A 21,628-nucleotide genomic window follows, 5' to 3' on the forward strand; every position below is an offset into this window, starting at 1 on the left:
ATACGTGTAATCATGAGAAGCACAGTGTAATATATATATAAATACGTGTAATCATGAGAAGTACAGTGTAATATATATATAAATACATGTAATCATGAGAAGCACAGTGTAATATATATATAAATACGTGTAATCATGAGAAGTACAGTGTAATATATATATAAATACGTGTGAGAAGTACAATGTAATATATATATAAATATGTGTAATCATGAGAAGCACAGTGTAATATATATATAAATACGTGTAATCATGAGAAGCACAGTGTAATATATATATAAATACGTGTAATCATGAGAAGTACAGTGTAATATATATATAAATACGTGTAATCATGAGAAGTACAATGTAATATATATATAAATACGTGTAATCATGAGAAGTACAGTGTAATATATATATAAATACGTGTAATCATGAGAAGCACAGTGTAATATATATATAAATACGTGTAATCATGAGAAGTACAGTGTAATATATATATAAATACGTGTAATCATGAGAAGCACAGTGTAATATATATATAAATACATGTAATCATGAGAAGCACAGTGTAATATATATATAAATACGTGTAATCATGAGAAGCACAGTGTAATATATATATAAATACGTGTAATCATGAGAAGCACAGTGTAATATATATATGACCTTAGTACATGTATACACATTGTTTTGTTAATTGAGAAAAATAAGTAATGAATTTTATCATATTGACACTTATCTAACATGTGTAATTCCTCTCAGGTTAGTGTACAAAATGTTAAGCAGCTGCAAAATGAGGGCAACAATTGAGATTCATAATTAGGCTAGTGCGTCATTATAACATATATTTTGAAGTAATTTTTACAACCGGTAAGATTCCTCGGCTATTAAGAATGTCACTCATTATTGATGTTACATGAACCATTGTGGCCTCTTTTGTCCTCTTTATATTTACAAAATTAAAAATTCAACATTTCATAAAAAAAACAATGATTAATTAAACTAAGCACTTTCATGTATAAACCATCTTTATGAAATAACCACCTGTGATTTTATCTAACATCTATATATTACTTAATATATAACTGAATAAATCAATAAAAATTCCTAAATCTTCACCAGCGCTGCGTGCATCACGTACTTAACGTAATCTTAAACATTCTACTTTTTTAGCGATCGGGCTCGACTGCCGTTTAAATAAACAAGACCACGAAGGAAAACAAGTTGTCAGATTTGACAGGCTGACTTCTATTATTGTTATACAGTTTACACAAAGTAAGTTTGTCATTATATGGGATGTATATATATACTATACAATTATGTATTCTATTTATATGGTGGTGACCTAGACAGCTGTGTTAACTTCTGGTGAAATAGAGTCCGTTAGAATTTCCTCGGGTTTTAGATTTATTCGTACGTACTCGTTGGGAATTACTAAGGCTTATAGCGGCCTATATTCCTTTCTGTTTATGTTCAAAGACTTCATCTTAGGCACGAAGGGGTTGAGTTGAACTTGGGGGAGGGGTGGGGGGTGGGGGCTCCCCGAGAATAACTAGACACAAATTTACGTGATTTTGGAATTAAAACAACGAAAAAGATTATATTTTGATTTACTATATTTGTATATTCATCAATTTTTGTCTTAGTACCACAAAGAAAAGAATGAATAGTTTGTCTTCAACAAAATTTTAAACTGTTTTGCGAATTTGAAGACATCCGTGATAGTCATTTGACTAGTGATTACAACAGCTAGGTCTGGAACACTTCCCAATTATCCTTCATTAGTGAGAGTGAATATATCCCTTACAACCAAGAAAAACACCCATGGAGTACATCTCTTTGTGTTTCACTTGAAATGTATTATTACTTCTGCTAATGTATAAATCAAAACAAAAAACGCACCATTTGCAATTCAGGATTTCAGTCTCCTTAATGCAGCAATGTTGATATGAAATTTCTTGATTGTGTTGTTGATTTTATAGAGACAATTTGCGTCTTGTTGAGTATGTGTCGCACTTATTCAGCATTGCACGGAATTTGCCTTTATTTTCAATCAAAACAACAAAACACCTGTTTATGGTAATGTTTACTCTCTCGCTAAAGAGGGATAATCATATTTTAGCGAGAAAATCTCACTATAGGGAAAGTGTTCCCAACCTGTGTAACAGATGATTCCTTGTCTATGTTTAGTCTGCACTTAGTCACTATTTCACTGGTATTAAACTGATGATAGTAACGATCGTTACTATCATCCCAAGATGGCCGAAGGAAATTCGGGTAAAACCATGTTTACTTATTATACAGGGTTCGAAATTAACTTTTTCAAGCACTAGTCCGTACGAACTAGTAACTGTTGATGTTCACTAGTCAGCAAAGCATTTCACTAGTCTGTCCAGTATATAATAAAATGATCTTCATTTTATTCAATAGTATTTAATCAAATCAAACACATCACAGTTGCAAACAATTCAATTTCTGACACCTATAGAGACCACCATATTTTATTTTGCATTCAAGATCTTCAGAAGCATACAATATTAACCTCCGAGTTAATCCTTTTATAAATGTCCATAAGTGCGTTCAAGATCGACGTCCCTGTTGTTTTGGTGCTCAAATCTTAAAGTCACAAGAGTTCGAAATTTTATCAATAAAGTAAAAAAAAATTCACTCGATTGACCAAGTCATGAGCTATAGTGTTATGAACTACTGTGTTAGAGTCACGAATGTCGAGAAAATGTGCGCACAAACGTGCATGTTCTCAGACCTCACTACTTGCAATTCTTGCACCTAGAACACATTCTCGTGATGTGTACTCGGCGTTCGGAATCGGCAGGAATTTGACAATTTGTGCACGTTCGAAGAACGGCGGTCTCGAACACACTCCATATGTTAGGAAGATCAGGCTGTCATAGTCATGCAAACACTTGACCATGCAGGTAATCAACCATAAGTTCAAACATCTAAGAGACTCAGACAAATCTTGCTAAAAATCTTTACCAATTCAAGATTGATTTCTGGATTTTCACTAGTCCGTACGGACTAGTACTATAAAGAGTTCACTAGTCCGACATGTTTTTTACTAGTCTCGGACTTACGGACATGAGTTAATTTCTAACCCTGATTATATCTACCGGGTATTTGTATCGCTGTTTTTTCAACGACATATTTTCTGTTCATATGAGCCGTATAAAAGATAAAATAACACCTGATCGTAATTGTTGCTATAGTGTTTGATATTTCTTACCTACATATCATTCGCAAATAAACAATACAAATAATTAATAATAAATAACAAATAATAAATATCACTATCAACTTTGCATTGCTTACCGTTTAGGTATAAAAATCCTAAAATAAAAAGAGTCACTAAATTTTCCGTTCAAATGATGACTTCCATGGCACAATATCCTATCTCCTGAAATTGAAGAGTTCCTATAGTCTGTATTATCCAGTTACTGATACAGTGTATCTCCACATACTGTCTTGTATATCGCCAATTTAAAAAACAAACTATTGGAACTCTTCAATTTCGGGAGTTAGAATGTTGTGCCATGAAACTCATCATTTCAACGGAAAATTTAGTAATAGTATATTAATTTTTATGGAATTTACATACTTAGATGGTAAGTAATGCAGCATTAATAGTGATACAGATTTGGTTTAATAGTCAAGTAACTTATGATATCTGAAGCAAACAGCAGTGTCACCTAAGTGCACATTAATTGCTAGAACCAGCCGAAGCTGAAAGTAAATTTCCAAACAAGAATTATGAAGGACTGCTTCGAGATACGGTGAAGGCGTCAGTCCAAATATTCAGCCAAGCCGAATCTCAGCAGAGATTAACCTAGGATATATCTCTCGAACTACTAATATTTGTTGTAAGACTTGCATAATAATATATTTTATATATAGATTCCTTATGAAACGACCTTTCAATTTATGCCATTTTACATGCATAAACATGCCTTGTTTTGGCAATGAAAGCAGCAATATCTCAATAATGTCTTGATAATTTTAAGTTGAGCCTGCTATGCACGAGTTTTTTCTTCCCTTCATTGGATTTTTTAATCTTTGATTTTTTTTGTAAAGATAGAAAAGATGGGTCGTTTGGCAAGGAAAAGACATCACAAGGGAGATAAGCCCATCAAAGAGAAATATCGAACCAAGAGGAAAACGAAGGACTTGGATGAGATCCACGACGACATGCAGCCCGAAAAATCTCAGAAATTAATAAACCAGGAGAAGGACTTTGACAAGCCGGGGGCGGGCCAGTTCTACTGTCTTCACTGTGCGTAAGTACCGGGGGCGGGCCAGTTCTACTGTCTTCACTGTGCGTAAGTACCGGGGGCGGGCCAGTACTACTGCCTTCACCATGCTTAATTGCAGGATGAATGATGAGCTGGAGAGGTTTTTAAATAGTACAAGATGCTAGTCCTTTTTGACTTAAAGAGTCCCATTAGGTCATAAATATTTTGCATTATTATCTTATTTTGCAGAAAGTATTTCATAAATGAGGATTCCTTGAAGACACATTTCAGAAGTAAACCCCATAAGAGAAGGTAATTTTTATTTTAAATGAAAATCTTTAAATTGTGCAGCAAGTTTGGAAATTTTTCTCATTCTTTTCCAAGCAGGAGTGTTCTAAACAGCAACAGAAAATTTGGTTATTGTATAGTAATTGAAACAAAATGACTCCTTAATAAAATCATTTCTGCTAATCTCCTTAAGGTAGCTCACTAAACCCTGAAATAGTTTCTCAAATCAGTACGATATGATTTATAATATGTATATATGCCAAAAATGCAGAAAATATGCAAATTTGGATAAAAACATGATTTTCAAAAAAAATATTTCAATTCATATGGACAAAAAACGCTGTCAGATTTGAACTCGAGATCTGCAGTTCACCAGCCCAATACTTTAACCACTGAGCTACGATGATAGACAAATGACTCGATTGATATAAATAATTTCACAAAACATTAAATCACCATCATGTGATGTGGCGTCATACAGAGTATAAGCTTTAGTGTAGTGTCGAGCTACCTTTACAAGTTTGATTGCGATTAGTGAAAAATGAGGCTTCGTCTTACACTGATGTCCATGAATAGTGGTCATTTTGACAGCTGCACAACACCACAGGAAAGGATAATCTGTTTAAATCACAGTTCTAATTCTTTAAAAAGCCTGAGCAGGGAAGATAACTCCAATGACACTGTCCTCTAGCAATTTTATAATGATGCACATGTAGAAATGGAAGTACCAAGGAAGCTCTCATAGTTAAAAAAGGTTGCAAGTGGTTTGGTTTTATCAGGTCACTTGAGTGACTCGGGTCACTCACTGCAATTTAACTCCGTCCATAAACGCTTGTTGTGTGTTAACAATATATCATTTTTAATTTCTTGATAACTACCATTCCAATTCTTTTTAAATTTGGTATGAAGCATCATTGGGACAAGAGGGGTATGGATTGTAAATTTTAGGACTCCTGCACCCCTGGGGCCTGAGGCCATATTTAATTTAAAGATATGTTTGTTTCCCCTCTCCTGACCCTAAATTTCAGAGCAGGATAGGTTGGTAGATAGAAAGTTTGTTTTAGCCTGCAGAATTTTATTTAATATGGAATTTCCTTGACCATTAAGAAAGCCTGATACCAAAACATCATGAAGCACATTCCATGTTTCCTCATCAAACTTATAAAGTCGGTTCTTGCATAAAGGTTTTCTTTGATTGCCACGTTTAGCAATTAGGGAAGGGTGTTTATATTTCAGACAGTACTCAATGTATTTTGGAAATGTTCATTATCAAACCACTGAACATATTAAACATATTGTACATGTATAACATTTGATTCCATGAACGCTCGGGGTTTCATCTGCACTTTTGAGGGATGTTTTTTAGTATTAAATTACCTTGTGTTTTTGGTGTTTCTGTAAATTTCATGGACTGCTATTGAATATTGATGCCACATATTTACACTTAAATCAAGTCCGGTAGAATGTTGTAACTACGGACAGTGGTGTTGTTATTTCTGACACATGTGTTATAACTTTGAACAGTTAATAAATTCGGTTGCTGCCTTTTATTTTGTGGTTCACTGGCATTTTATGCTTTCATTTTTGCACATTATGTTAATTGATATTTTGTAGTGATTTTGGTTTTGTTTATAATTTTTTTACTATATCGGTAAATTTTTCCAGGAAACTAGGTTTCAACGGGACTTGATTTTGCTGATGAAACAAAATGGATGTTGGCATCTAGTAAAAGTCATTTACTACAACAACCAATCAGAACTGAGTTACACATGCCCTTACAATTAGGTGTTTTCCAGTTTGTAAATATATCAAGTTTGGAAATAAGTTTGAATCCACGTATCAACACTTTGCCGCGAGTTACGTCCCTTTGCGGGGTCAACGAAAGGTCAATCGGTTAAAAACCACGTTTTCCTTCTTTACCTTACCAAATGTAAGGTGTTATTACTTTGAATTTTAGCAAATTACCAAGTTTTCATACAAGTTAATGGGTTGCCCCAATCTGGGGCATTATTGTAGTTAACTGCAATTGATGGAAAATAACAGATGTCAAAGCTACAGATAGGAAAATTACAAAGGCGAATGTAGGGAAATACGATTTTTATCCGGGAGGTGGTGGACAAGGGACGTAACTTTTGCGAAGTGTTGATACGTGTATTGAGTACAAATAACATATAATGCTTTCTTATTGACTGTCGGAAATATCACAGCTGTATGAAATATCAACACTTTCCCCTTCTGAAGAACATAACATGCACACCCATGTGCCCTGAAGTCTCTTGTTTCCTCGTGTAGACGACATTTCTCCATGTTGTTCTAGCAGACCACTTCTGTTCGTATTATTTTTTATTTCAGATCAAAACCAACGAAGACATAAAAACTTCTGGTTTATATTATAAAATACTGATCTGTACCGGAAACGACCCTGAAATTTCCCCCCTAAAAAAACTAGCCAGAATGACGGAATAAAAACATGTGGGTCGGTAGGACTTTCGCAGACTCTGTTGGACGAGGAGAAACAAATAATATTTTTATATTGGCCTTAGGGGCAAGGCAAAACTGCCAAAAATTGATAAATTTTGAAAAAATTCTTTTCTCTACAACTGCACATGTTTAACAAAAACTAAATGTATAGTAATGTAGAGCAGGAAGGCCTCTCCCAAACTTGTAAATGTCATGATCCCTGAGGTAGGGGTTCTGACCCCAGGGCGGGGCCAAACTTGGTGCACAGCGTTTATGTTAGCTGCAATAATGTAGCCCTCTCTGATTTTTTTTTTTTTTTTAGGGAGAGGGCTACAACTCCTTAGGATCTCCGTAATGGTGCAAATGCGGGAGTGATTCACTCCCGCAACATTTGCGCTCATTCTAAACATTTCCTGACTTTCTTTACGTAAATAAAATGATATTCTATGTTTCTTAGTCAATATATAAATTTACAACCTGCAACTTTAGATTTGTGAGGCTCTATTCTACCGTTTTCAACAATTTCAATAAATTCCAATTTCTCGATTCATATTTGTGCGCCATGTTTGATGTACTGAAGTTTCAACTTCCGGTTGTCAAGTCATTTGCATATGCCATATAAGGTAGTATTTACATCAATGGACAAGTATGGAGGCGAAAGCTATTTCGTCGGTATTGAAAAGGTTTGAATTTAAAATCAAGTTAAAAACCGAACAGCAGAGTGTAAATTCTTTCTGCAACAATATGATTTTCCTTTCTTTGTCGAAGTGGCTCGAGTAACTACATTTTTGCGCTGATTGTCAATGTTTAGGCTTTTCATTAGATCCACCTACGAGATCTCGCGATAACAAGCATGGCGGAGCAGACGAAGAATTTTGCATGCTGTACATTATATTTTAATGAAAAACACCTTTATTAGACATGCCCGAGCACAAAGTTGGTACTCCTTTTGGTGTAAACAACATTTGGGACTAATACACAGAGTTTATTGTCGATTATTCATAAAATTATTTTGCACCATTACGGAGATCCTATGGAATTGTAGCCCTATCCCGAAAACGTCCGAATAAAAAAAATTGGATAGGGCTACATTATTGCAGCTACGTTTATGTGTAAAACATTTAAAAACATCTTTAGTGCTATTGATTTGACATTAAAACTAAAGGGATATTTAGGAGGAGCAGGTACTTCTCAGATTTCTCTACTAAAATTGTAAATTCAGTGATCCCAGGGGTAGGGGTTCTGGTATCAGGGTAAGGCCAAAATGGTCAGTCATTATATGTGTGAACAATAGAACATTTTTAGGTCACCTGAATTATTCAGGTGACCTATTGCTATCTGTTTTTGTCCGTCGTCGTGCGTTAACATTTGAACATTTTCAGCTTCTTCTCTGAAACCCCTGAACCAATTTCAACCAATTTTGGCATATAGCATCTGTTGGTGGAGGGGAACAAAAATTATGAAATTCGTGGTCCCTGCCCCCCTGGGGCCTGAGGGGTGGGGCAAAAACCATCAAAATGAGTGTAATTTTAAAAAATCTTCTTCTTTACTCCTGGACATCAAGAAGCCAAACTGTGGGCATAATTATAATGAGCGTTGAGCCCTCTACCAAAATTGTGAAATTCATGGCCCCTGGGGCAGGGGTTCTTGTGTTAGGGTGGGGCTCTATTGGTCATATAGTGAAAATGTAGAAATTCTTTGAAAATCTTCTCTGTCTCTGGGTATTAAGTAGACAAACTAATAGCATGGTAATGATGAGCAAGGATGCCTCTTTATACCCCCCGCAACAAGTTGTGGGGGGGGGGGGGGGTATACTGGAATCGGGTTGTCCGTCTGTCCGTCCGTCTGTAGACGCAATGATTTCCGGGCTCTAAAGCATTATCCTTTCCACCTACCGTCACCATATCATATATATGAACTATCCATGGGATGAAGATGTTCCCTATCGATTTTGGGGTCAAAAGGTCAGAGGTCAAGCGCACTGGACATTGAAGTAGCAATATGGTTTCCGGGCTCTAAAGCATTATCCTTTCCACCTACAGTCACCATATCATATATATGGACTACCCATGAGATGAAGATGATCCCTATCGATTTTGGGGTCAAAAGGTCAAAGGTCACATGCACTGGACATTGAAGTAGCAATATGGTTTCCGGGCTCTAAAGCGTTATCCTTTCCACCTACAGTCACCATATCATACATATGGACTACCCATGGGATGAAGATGTTCCCTATCGATTTTAGGGTCAAAAGGTCAAAGGTCATGTGCACTGGACATCAAAGTAGCAACACTCAGAAAAGAGGTAGTTTATACCTATTACCAACACCCTTTGGGAGATAGGGGTAAGCGGGGGGTATTCTTAGTGAGCATTGCTCACAGTACCTCTTGTTAAAAATTGTGAAATTCATGGCCCCTGGATCAGGGGTTCTGGTGCTAGGGTGGGGCTCTATAAGTCATATAGTGAAAATGCATTATTTCTTTGAAAATCTTCCTCTCTGTCCTTGGGTATTAAGTAGACAAACCAATAGCATGGTTATGATGAGCAAGGATGCCTCTTTCAAAATTGTGAAATTCATGGCCCCTGGGTCAGGGGTTCTGGTATTAGGGTGGGGCCCTATTGATCATATAGTGAAAATGTATTTTATTTCTTTGAAAATCTTCTCCTCTGCTGCTGGGTATTAAGTAGACAAACTAATAGTATGATAATGATGATCAAGGATGCTTCTTTCAAAACTGAAATTTATGGCCACTGGGTCAGGGGTTCTGGTGCAAAGGCGGGGCTGACCACATAGCTATTCAATGTTTCTTCCATCCAAAAGTAAAATTCTTATATTTAAACACAAACCTAATTCAAACATTGGAAGGTTGTTACATGATACTCAGGTGACCTATAAGGCCCCTGAGCCTCTTGTTAACTTCTTGAGAACTCCATTCCAATTCTTTTCAAATTTGGTATGAAGCATTGTTGGGACAAGGGGGACCTAGATTGTAAAGTTATGGATTTCTGCACCCCTTGGGCCTGAGGGGCAGCGCAAAAATTGACAAAAATGCAATTTTCTAACATTTTCTTTTCTACAACCGCACATGTGTAAGAAAAATAAATTCAAAATGATGTAGTTCAGGTAGACTTCTACCAAAATTATAAATTTCATGATCTCCAGGGTAGACTAAGAAGTTCTGACTACAAGGAGGGCCAAACTTGGTATATACAATGTATATGTGTAAAGCATTTTGATAATATCTTTTTATGATGCTATTAGTACTAAATAGATATTTAGAAGGAATAGGCAATCCATTGTAGGGGTAAGGGTTTGGTTCCAGGATTGAACCAAAATTATCATAGTGATTATATTTTCTTTATCATTTGAAAGACTTCTTTAATAGTTTGCTGATATGGTATAAAAATTAAATGCGTATTTTGGAAGAGCAGAAAAAGATGTACTAAACTTCCTCAGGTAGTTACCGTGCAGTGTGCCAAAAGCAATTTAGAAGTGACTGTTGATTAGAAAAATCCTTTGATATGAGATGGAATTGTGTAGTACTTCCCTTATGTTTGTGACTGTAGTGTAGTACTTCCATACTGTTTGTGACTGTAGTGTAGTACTTCCATACTGTTTGTGACTGTAGTGTAGTACTTCCATACTGTTTGTGACTGTAGTGTAGTACTTCCATACTGTTTGTGACTGTAGTGTAGTACTTCCCTTATGTTTGTGACTGTAGTGTAGTACTTCCATACTATTTGTTTCTGTAGGTTAAAAGCTCTGTCTGTGGAGTCGTACACCCATACTATTTGTTTCTGTAGGTTAAAATCACTGTCTGTGGAACTGTACACCCATACTGTTTGTTTCTGTAGGTTAAAAGCACTGTCTGTGGAGCCGTACACTCAGGAGGAGGCCGATAGAGCAGCAGGAATAGGGTCATATAAAGCTCCAAAGAAGGTCGCCGTGGAAACACAATCAACAAACATGGATACCGACAACACTTAGACAGTGGATCAGTGATGTTGGTTAGAAGAGATGGACATCAGATATTGTGTAAGGGGGGTGGGGGGGCAGTGATGTTGGTTAGAAGAGATGGACATCAGATATTGTGTAAAGGGTGGGGTGGGGGCAGTGATGTTAGTTAGAAGAGATGGACATCAGATATTGTGTAAGGGGTGGGGTGGGGGGGCAGTGATGTTGGTTAGAAGAGATGGACATCAGATATTGTGTAAAGGGTGGGGTGGGGGCAGTGATGTTAGTTAGAAGAGATGGACATCAGATATTGTGTAAGGGGTGGGGGGGTGGGGGGGCAGTGATGTTGGTTAGAAGAGATGGACATCAGATATTGTGTAAGGGGAAGGGGGGGGGGGCAGTGATGTTGGTTAGAAGAGATGGACATCAGATATTGTGTAAGGAGTGGGTGGGTGGGGGAGGGGGCAGTGATGTTGGTTAGAAGAGATGGACATCAGATATCGTGTAAGGGGGAGGGGTGGGTGGGGGGCAGTGATGTTGGTTAGAAGAGATGGACATCAGATATTGGGGAGGGGGGGGGGGCAGTGATGTTGGTTAGAAGAGATGGACATCATATATTGTGTAAGGGGGAGGGGTGGGGGGGGGGGGCAGTGATGTTGGTTAGAAGAGATGGACATCAGATATTGTGTAAGGGGAAAGGGGGGGGGGAAGTGATGTTGGTTAGAAGAGATGGACATTAGATATTGTGTAAGGGGGGGGGGGGTCAAAAATAAATAAAAAATAGAAAAATTGTTTATAGGTTGATTTGAATGTTTATTTCCATGCACGGCTGTCTGAATCAGTAGGACTGATTTTATCATCTTATACAATGTACATGTAGATAGTGATTTGACTTCCAATAGAAGCAATAAGATATTTGAATTATTAACCAGAAACATCTGTCTAAATCTACATGTAGATAAGGGAAGATTTAACTTCCAATGGAAGCAATTAGATATCTCCTGTTAAATATATCAATTATTGACCAAAGCACAGCTGCCTAAACGTGTTAAATAGGTAGGACTGATTCTATCATCTTATACATGTACATGTAGATAAAGGCAGATTTGACTTCCAATAGAAGCAATTAAATATCTCTAGTGAGACATTTAAATTATTAACCAGAACACAATGCTCTGAGGACCGGGACAGCTGTAGAGCCGGCTAGTCATGTACTGGAATACAACTTTTTAATTTCCGAATTTCAATGTGCTTCAGAAAAACCACCTGATGACGTTTAATGAGACATTTACTCAAAAGACCACAGGGAATCTTGGAATACGTTTGTTTATTCATGATAATTCGTGTTGGTCAATGTTTGTACTTCTTAGCTTGTGCCTGAACATCAGTGATGATCTGGAGCATTTCCAAATCGATGTGAATTAAACCTGAATATTAATGATTAAAGTCCAGTACGTCGATTTCCAGTGTCCCCTTTAACACCTGATCTGTGATTATAATGGTATATATACAGTCTACTCCGGATATATTGAAATCCAGGACACCGACCAGAATTGTTCATCATACAGTCTACTCCGAATATATTGAAGTCCAGGGGACCAACGGGGATTATTCATTGCAGTCTACTCCGAATATGTTGAAGTCCGGTGGACTGACTTGTTCATTATATCCAATGTTTAGAACCATATCTACGTGTAATAAATATGACTGGGGGTTTATTTTTACTTCAATTTAACAGATAGTTTGATATAAGTGACTTCAGTATAACAGATAGTTCAATATAAGCGACGTCAATATAACAGATAGTTCAATATAAGTGACTTCAGTATAACAGATAGTTCAATATAAGCGACTTCAATATAACGGATAGTTCAATATAAGTGACTTCAGTATAACAGATAGTTCAATATAAGCGACTTCCAATATAACGGATATTTCAATATAAGCGACTTCAATATAACGGATAGTTCAATATAAACGACTTGAATATAAGTGGAGTAGATTGTACATATATATATATATATATAATAACTGCTGAATTTTTCGCTCCCTGTCTCGTACGTGTGATAATGGCTTGTATTGTTATAGAACAATCCGTAAGCAGAATCAGAGATATTATTTCTTGTTTTTGTGAAGAACATCTGATTTGGCGTGGAGCAGGAATCTACTGTTTTCCCTTTGTGTTTGTTAGGACTGCCCTGTACTCGAGCTATGAATGATTAATAATTGTTCTGTACCCGAGCTATGAATGATTAAGGTAGTACTCTACATCGTCATAATGGCTGACTTCCTTTAAAAACATGGATGAAAAAATCGATATCAGCAATATTTGTCTTTTCCTTTTCTATTTAAATACCTAGCCGAGTAGCTCAGTAGGTTTGAATACCGACTGCTGAACTGTAGGTCGCAGGTTCGAGTCCAGCAGGGGTTTTAAATTTTTTTCAGATTACCTTCTACTAAAACTGTCCTTTTTGACAAAATAAAGTAAATTTGAAAATTTTCAACTTCAAAATATTGTTGTACATATCCTCCACTTTTCATCTACATCAAATTTCTCTGGTGTAGCATACCTCCTTAATAATTGTTCTGTGCCCGAGCTATGAATGATTACTAATTATTCTGTACCCGAGCTATGAATGATTAATAATTATTCTGTACCCGAGCTATGAATGATTAATAATTATTCTGTACCCGAGCTATGAATGATTAGTAATTATTCTGTACCCGAGCTATGAATGATTACTAATTATTCTGTACCCGAGCTATGAATGATTACTAATTATTCTGTACCCGAGCTATGAATGATTAATAACTGTCGACAGTTTGTTTTATGTATTTTATTACATTTTAAATAAATACAAGATACATCTCGAGACCTTCATCAACCTTCCATCCTATAGTAGTTTAGTACTCATGTCCTGAAACTTATATAATTAGGAAAATTATCACATGCACGTTTGTATTGGATTGTATCCGATGCCGAATCCACGTGTCAGAAATAAAGAGGTGCACGTCATTCTCAATACTGTTCAGAGCGAGAACTCCAAAACTGTTGGTGTCGGGTATAAAATATAAAATCCGGATAGAAGTGGAAAATGAATTAAAAATGAGGGTAATTTCTGTACTGTTGATAGGATGATAGTATACACTGATTGGATTAATTACTGCTAGACATTTACACCTACAATGTTTGTATATCATTTTCAACTAAAATCATTGGCTGGAATATTATTATGTACTTTACGGGGGTATATCTCAAGGACTAGAATCGATAATTTGATAAAATTGCTCACTCAATTCCAGTCCCTACTTATCTATTTGTGTCTTTGTTTATCGGTATATAAACTTAACAAACAATTAGTAAACATTCCGACTTGTCCAGAACTTCTCGCTGTAGTAGCAGACGTCAGTATGGAAATGGCGGGCTCTCCCGCTGTGCGGCGAGTCAGATAAAGTGTTCCCTCAGACAATATGTTGATATGGAATGACAATAATTGACGCGAGCGGTCACAAAGGCATTTAAATCCGTGATGAAAATTCTTCAAGAACTTTGCTGTCAAACTACTTAATACAAATTTTCAACCCTGTGCACATTAAACGTTGGGTTTTAATCAAGTTTGTGTTTTTCATCAACACTTTGTTCATTGTGTCGGGGCCAAAACATCGCCTTCTGCATTGAATGCACATTTTTTTGTTTGGACTGATGCCCAAAGCACTGCAATACGCTGCGATGAAATCCCACTCTAATCTATAATCCTGCCGAATCGCGGAGACGTGCGAACTTTTCAACGGATCAACACTATTGTTTTCCCAAACTTAATCTTGTAAGCTAAGTAGAAAAATAAAACTGAAGTATGCATGTAGAGATTTCATCACAACCATGAAGAAAATTCAAAACAAAGGTATACAGGCAGCTGTCACACTTTTAGTGTATGAACATCAGTAAACGAGTATATATTGTAGAGGGTATCATTGCGCCTGAATTTCTACGGGAGGTTCTGTAGAATTAGGGGGTGGGGTGTGTCCCCCCACCGGATCGACATGTTGAGATTCGGACAGTCCGTTCGAGGTTGGCCCCTCCTTTTCGGGAGACGCCCTTTTCTGGGATTTCTGACTCGCTTTGCTGTTGACTGGACCGTTCAACTGGCCCTCAACTCCCACTGTCTTCGATCGAGTACCCAGATGGACTCGGGTTGTGGAGAAAGCATCGATTTTATCTTGCACTGAGGTGTCAATATTCGGTAATACTAAGGGAGCTAACTGGTCCTGTTTGGGGTTAATATAATGATTGAGTTGAACGGGTCCGTTTATTCGCTGAGAATTTAACAATTTCACCTTCCGGTAGGGTTCGCTCATGGCTTGGGAAATCAGAGCCTTGACGGGACTAGGGTCAATCCGCGGGGTTCTGATTGGCGAGGCTCGACTGGTTTTGGGAATCAACTCAAATTTCCCTTGATGTTTTATAATTTTCCTCGCTGGAAAATGTTTGTACGTTTTCTCAAAGAACGGGAGAGGGGTGGTAGCGGGGGAGTCGCATTTAGTAGCACAATCTGAGTCGTCTGCACTTATTTTCGGTTTCTGCATCATAAAAGTTGTTGAATAATACGTGATTTCACGGGACCGCGCGCCGGCGCCCCTCTCCGATTCTAACACACACTTATTGGATAGTTTAGAAGACAGATCCGCCACTTCTTGTTCACGACACCGCTGGTTCATTTCCGATAGTATCTGTTGCTGTTTCCCGAGTCGTCTCTTCTCAAAACTCGTGGACAGTTCCATAATAGCCACTTTCTCGGGAGTCGCCACGCGGTGTCTCCCGTCCCTAAACTGGGTGATGTGCTTCAAATTGTCTCGTGTGGGGTCCTTCAGAAACGGGGGTGGGGGCTCAAAATCCTCCATGGAAACTTGGGCCTGGAAGAGCCGCATGTTTCTAAGCCGTGTCGCTAACTACGTTCTTCTCACACTTTCATGGCATATCCAATCGTAAGGAGAAATCTAAATGAGGAATAAACACTCGTATTCGCCTACGTCATCTTCGTTCAATTATCCACAATCACGTTAATTAAATATCAATTTACATCGTTGGACTGTTCCGATTTCTTCCATAAAATATGTGCAGTGTCGACCTCTTGTACGTTCCGTAACTATAGCGGGGATTAATTCACTCGGTGCTCATTTAAATTTCCGATCGTAATCAAATCGTCCATTTTTCTTTCCTCCCTGTTAATTCCTTTTAATCAGAGTTTTAATTCCTTCTTCGCTCATTCAAAAATTCACTTCTTTAAAAGTCGTGTTCGCTTCTTTCTTAAACCGGCGCGCAGTGACAAGTGAATTCCCGATGTTGTCAGTAACAAAGCAGATCGCCATTCGGAACCACGGACCGTGCTCGGTTTTAGATTTCCGATTAAGCCATGTTGTGTATTGAAACTAGTCCAAAACGACGAACCCTAAAAACAATTAAGATTATACCGTATGTATTATCACTGACAGAGATTGGAAAATCTTGAAACCGATACTTTGAATGTTTGCAATAAATCACATTTAAACTAAAAATGGGCCGGGTAAAGTATTGAATTTGTTCGAGCTAAAAGTATATTACTTAACTGTACTTTAAATGTCATTCGACATATTGGAGTGGAAGCTTTATACAAATACACAGTTTCATATTTTATAGCAATTAAGTAGGCCGTATTGATCTTTAAATCACACAATTTAACCGGGTCATTTCGCATCCATTCTACCTCATCCAACCCGCCGCGCGTCCGGCTATATAGCTTTCATTGATGTTGAAAAGAAAGGGGGGGGGGGTATAACAGGGTGCGTGTTTACCAAAATTAAATATAATTAGAATGATGCATTGTTTCCCTTTCTATTGAATTAAAATCGGTAAATATATACTGTTACCTGCTAAGTACCATTGTCCGTCAAATGAAAAGTCAGATTTTGTGCATGATTGGTCCCGTTTTTGAAGAGCGGAAAGAATCATTCGGATGTAATTTAAACTGGTTTTAGAGAGGGTTGAAAGGTTTCAAAAGTCAACATTATGTTTCTTTAACGTCTGGGAGTTTAAATATTTTCAATTCCAATATTTATATAATATGAAGTGTCAATGTTTAACATTACCATGATTTAGAACTTCATCAAGCGATCCCGAAAGCCAAATGTACATTGTTAATTTCTTTTGGTTCGTTTCCAGTGGCGGATCCAGAAAAAAAATAAAGAGGATAGGGTGGGGGATGGGAGTGCAACCTCCGTCAACCCCTCTAGATCCGCCACAAGTTTGTTTACAAAGTTGCCTGATGGCTGATAACGGTGCTATGTTGATATTGAAGTGAGTGTGTGCAGCGGTCGAGGAACGAGCTGGGTTTGAACCCATGAATTCCCACGTGAAAGATCGTGCGTTCTATAGCATACTTCACGCTGTATATATACATACCCCCCCCCCCCCCCCCCCCCCGGTATTCTTATATTGACACGCATCAACATATATCTCCTCTCTCTTGAGATAATTACTAGGATTCATCTCCATGTTTGTGAAATATGGAGTTTGTTTGTTTGTTTGTTTGTTTTTTGTTGTTGTTTTTTTTAAAATAACTATTGCATTTTTTTTTTTGACAGCTTAAGTGCAACCGTTTTTAAAACTCCCAGCCATCCAAAATTTGATGCTGAACTCCCGTAGAGTTGATATGTTTATAATGGGGATACCATTGGTTACATCGTTTGTAGTTGAGAAGATTTGAAATATACGGGGTCAGTAAATTCCATATAGGGCGATAGTGAATCTCTAGTTTCATATAAAATTCACATACACTGTAGTAGTTTCCTCATTATTCATATCCGGAAATCTTGATGTATACTCGATCAATCTTGATGCATATCTAATGAAGATTTAAATTGCATATAAATCCAAATCTATAGCATATATAAAAATCAACTTCAGTTAAGATAACGTATTTGTCTAATATGTGTCTTAAACGTAGCAGAGAGAGAGAGAGACAGACAGACAGACAGACAGACAGAGAGAGACCATTGCACATAATTTAAGTGTTAAATGATTTCTAGATAAATAAATCTACATAAAATATGAAATATATTATGATGATAAAAAAAAAAAACAACGAAAAAGAATCTAAAATTACATTTAAAATATACATGTATATCATTTATAAGAAGTCAATATAAATCAAACTCCTTGTTTTAAGATAAGTAGGTCTATACCAAAACAATACATTTGTGTATGTTCAAAATCTGATCTAGAAAAAATAGTGAAGAATAAACTAACGTGTTTTAACTTAACTAAATGCAATAATTAATTGATGAAAAGATCAGATTATATTGATTATTCAAAATGATCATACAAAAATCTATAAAAGTATGATCTTTCGGAAGGAAAACAAACCCAGTTTTTATCACAAGAGTATAACTGTATACAAGGGCGTAGCAAATCAGGAACAATGGAGACGTGTGTCCCTCTATTAAGCTGCCCCCCCCCCTCCCCCAACTTTGTCTATCTGTTTTCCAAAATGATAACATCAAAAAGTAAATTCGAGTGGGAATGCGGGTTAAAATTCCTCAGTATCCCTTGCTTGTCGTAAGAGACGACTACATGGGGCGGTCCGCAAAAACCGAGATCTCGTGTCACAGCAAGCGTGACACGCTAAAAATCCCTCACTGCTCAATGGCCGTAAGCGCTGAGCTTAGGCTTAAATTTTGCAGTCCTTCACCGGGTAAGGTGACCTCTCCATATGAGTGAAAAATTCTCGGTCCGCAAAAACCGAGGTCTCGTGTCACAGCAGGCGTGACACGCTAAAAATCCCTCACTGCTCAATGGCCATAAGCGCCGAGCTTAGGCTTAAATTTTGCAGTCCTTCACCGGGTAAGGTGACGTCTCCATATAAGTGAAAAATTCTCGAACATTATAAAATCAATTAAAAAGTAAACTTTACACAAGAAAATTATTATTCAAGATTCTTTTGAAGTGATCGTGACTTTGAATGTGGGAATTTTCTCCAGTTAGGTTTTGGGTGTCTCTAACAGACAGTTTACAGTTACATACAAATCATAGATAGTCCGTTTACTGACCGACCTTAGTTCAGTTTGACGATATTTTACATGTATAGGAACGACAACTCGTAAACAACAAACCGGTAGACAGTCATCGACATAAAAATTATTTTTCAGGTCAAAATTTATTCATCGTAAATAATTTTCCTTTGAATTATATATGCGACTATTTCCTTTTTTATTTTATTTTATTTATTTATTTTTATTTTTTTGTAAAAAGAAACAAAGAAGAAAAAGAAGAAGAAACTTCAAAATCTACAGGATTCAGGGGCGTAGCTAGGACTATTTCAATGTATATGCCCGAAAGATGAAACTGAAGGTTTCACCGAGGCGGGGTCGCCCCTCCTGTTGAGGTCGGTGGAGGGGGGTCAGGGGTCACATCCGAGAAAATTTTGAAATATTAGGACTCGTTTGCACTACTCTGAGCATCAAAATGATTGCAACAGACATTAAATATTGTACAACTTTTAAAAGAATTAAACTGTTAAGTTCGAGAGCGAGTCATTGTGATCACCAAAGTCTAGAAAAAAATATATAACCTTTATATAGAATATATTATAAATAGAAAGGGTCCGACGAAATGATAATTTTATATCCTATTTTAAAAACTAGAAATATATATGAACATAATATACATGTATTTTGCAAACATTTATGGACAAAAATGTCTTGAAATTGAAAATGAAAAAAAAAATGTGTAGGCACGTGCCTATTTGAGCCTACCGAAGCTACGCCCCTGGTCCGATCGGGTGTATGACTGCCGCAGTGTTAATACCCTCACAGTCCAACCGGGCAATTCGCATTTCCAAAATACTTGCTTTTGATCAGGGCCGTAAATTACATGGAGGCGGAGGAGGCAGCTGCCTCCTCCAACTTTTGAGCCAAAAAAAAATTTAAAATTTAAAGTTCATTAGAATTTATGTTGTTTCCAATAACTAAGAACATGATACCTCCCTTAAAAAGCATTCCAAATCTTTCTTTTAGAATGAGTTAGTCAAGTAACATCTTAGAAGGCCCTAGAATCAAGGATTTTGCACGAAACGTGTTCAGTGTGCACAAAATGTGCTCAGCGTCTGGGGTCCTGGGCGGCCCCCAGACCCCCGCCTAATTTCCTGCCTCCTCCAAATTGAAGGTTAATTTACGGCCCTGTTGATTATAGATACTAGGGCTGATTCAGTTCGGTTTAGATTTTACTTACACCAAAACAACAAATATGGCGTCCAAGTGATGTGCAGAACATGTGGTTTTTTATGCAACAGAGATTTAAATCATTACTGTGTTGAGAATTAGCATTTTCACCACTCAGATACCAACAGAATATGGTCCGTAAGATCATTGCAGTTTATCTTTACATGTCATTTAGCATTTCTGTCAGTGGTGGAGTGAAATCAACACCGTAGGTAATGACACAGATTTGACAGTTAACATGAGAGAAGTAAATCAATAAAGGAAAATTTTAAAAGACTCTCAATTGATAGAATTGTTGAATTTTTACATATCAATGAAAACAATATCATATGCATTTTAGATTCACTATAGATTTGTTTAATAATCCAAAACTTATGCAGCACATTAATGAAACAAATATATACTGTCAATGTTTTCTTTTTTCTATTAAAGTTATAAAATGTCATTATAAATAGATATGATGTTTATAAATGACGACATAAAGTTAATATATAACTTGAATAAAATCAAATGCTACTCATTAAAATTGTTAATTTTTGTGCTGTCAGTAGATGAATTGGACCTAACATGAACCGAATCGAAAATAACCGAACCGTGCTGTTCTGAATCGAAACCGAACCAAATCGAACTAACCCTGAATCGTCCCAGCCCTAATAGATACTTGTATATTCATATAACCCATGAATCAATTTTATATATTTTTCTCTTTGGGATATTCAAAGCACTTCAGAAACAATAGACAATAAACATATTTATTGCAGGTTGATAAATCTAACCTGTTCCGTCGAACACGTGGATGCTATTTATAGTTTGTAAAGGGATTCATGCGTGTCATACCAGTAAGACCGGTTATGTAGAGCATGATTAGCAGGTTCTGTTTCTCAGTCATTCGAGCTCAAGACTTTGCGCTGTTCACACGCTGTACACCCACCCACCCACCCACCCACCCAACCACATTGTTATTGTGGTGTAATGTATATTGTCATACAGGTATATAATGTATATGTACAAATATGTGTTACAAAGAAGGTATACATATATATATATATATATATATATATATACAAAGACAAAAAGTTTCTTATATATATATATATATATATATATATATATGTCATTGTAGATGTTGAAGATATTATTCCTCAAGGCAGTGAGACAGATCACGTGGTACATGTATATGTACTTATCATGAATAAATGTGCAAGTCTTGGAGCAATTATCCATAAAAAGTGTTATGATTTTGAATCAGGTAATGTTCGTTTGAGACTGGTCGAATAAGAAAGTGTCCATGTTTGCAAGAAACGATTACTGACACCTGTACGAGTTGTCTTTCTTTGACTGGTCGTGTCGATAGGTAGGCGGTCGACGAGATGTCACAAGTGCTATATCAATCTGCAGACATGCTGTCGAAGCCATCTTAGGACTGCGATACTTGGGATGT

General features: G+C 36.9%; 2 protein-coding genes across 4 annotated transcripts; one reads left to right on the plus strand and one right to left on the minus strand.

Annotated features, from left to right (window-relative positions):
* Positions 1-1,158: 1,158 nt before the first annotated feature.
* On the plus strand, positions 1,159-21,416 carry LOC125675514 (zinc finger protein 593-like). 3 transcript variants are annotated; one of them, XM_048913246.2, is made up of 5 exons: positions 1,159-1,260; positions 4,075-4,277; positions 4,482-4,544; positions 10,836-11,016; positions 12,193-12,648. In XM_048913246.2, exons 2-4 carry the CDS (start codon positions 4,084-4,086, stop codon positions 10,966-10,968), a joined length of 390 nt encoding a protein of 129 aa, XP_048769203.1. In that variant the 5' UTR covers positions 1,159-1,260; positions 4,075-4,083; the 3' UTR covers positions 10,969-11,016; positions 12,193-12,648. The 3 variants fall into 3 exon arrangements, with proteins under 3 accessions (XP_048769203.1, XP_048769204.1, XP_048769205.1); XM_048913247.2 differs by lacking the exon at positions 12,193-12,648 and adding an exon at positions 21,311-21,416 and having other exon boundaries at positions 1,182-1,260; XM_048913248.2 differs by having other exon boundaries at positions 1,182-1,260; positions 12,306-12,648.
* Positions 13,757-18,421, minus strand: LOC125675513 (uncharacterized). Its single transcript, XM_048913245.2, has one exon. The coding sequence runs from the start codon at positions 15,859-15,861 to the stop codon at positions 14,905-14,907; it is 957 nt and encodes a 318-aa protein (XP_048769202.1). The 5' UTR covers positions 15,862-18,421; the 3' UTR covers positions 13,757-14,904.
* Positions 21,417-21,628: the final 212 nt, after the last annotated feature.

The sequence above is a fragment of the Ostrea edulis genome, chromosome 3 (assembly GCF_947568905.1).
Source record: "Ostrea edulis chromosome 3, xbOstEdul1.1, whole genome shotgun sequence".
Classification (NCBI taxonomy): Eukaryota; Metazoa; Mollusca; class Bivalvia; order Ostreida; family Ostreidae; genus Ostrea; species Ostrea edulis.